Here is a 382-nt window from a genome sequence, read left to right as displayed (position 1 = left end):
GGGCTCGGTCGGTCGGTACCTTCATGAAGGTCTCTACCGCGCCTTTGGCCGTGTCCAGGTAGGTGGTGCCCAGATGGCTGCGCTGGTTCATAGAGGCAGACGTGTCTATCAGGAACAGTAAGATGGGCATAGTGCTGGCCGGGGACACCGGGGCCCGAGGTGGTGGAGAAAGAGGAGATGGTAGAGGTGGAGGCGCCGGTGGCGGCGGTGGCGGCGGCGGCAACCGCCGCTAACGCGGGGCGGGGGAGCGCGGCCCCCGGGAGGAAAACACCGTCTGGGTCTTTCCTCCGGCTGCGGGGAGTTTCTCCCCCGATAGTTGAGAGGAAACTCCCCGGACCCAGTCCTCCCCGTCGTACCCCCGCCTCCTCCGCCTCCTCCTGCC

The 382-nt window shown here is 67.3% G+C and overlaps 1 protein-coding gene across 1 annotated transcript in view; it reads right to left on the bottom strand.

The window, feature by feature from the left end:
- INTS6 (integrator complex subunit 6) overlaps positions 1-376 on the bottom strand; it is an 86,692-nt gene extending 86,316 nt beyond the window's left edge. Inside the window, exon 1 of the mRNA XM_010835733.1 lies at positions 5-376. Within this exon, the coding sequence (XP_010834035.1) occupies positions 5-130 (126 nt within the window). The 5' untranslated portion in view covers positions 131-376. The remainder of the gene's footprint in view (positions 1-4) is intronic.
- Positions 377-382: the final 6 nt, after the last annotated feature.

Source organism: Bison bison, unplaced genomic scaffold (assembly GCF_000754665.1).
Source record: "Bison bison bison isolate TAMUID 2011002044 unplaced genomic scaffold, Bison_UMD1.0 scf7180017864048, whole genome shotgun sequence".
Classification (NCBI taxonomy): Eukaryota; Metazoa; Chordata; class Mammalia; order Artiodactyla; family Bovidae; genus Bison; species Bison bison.
This window is presented reverse-complemented; position numbering and strand designations above follow the sequence as displayed.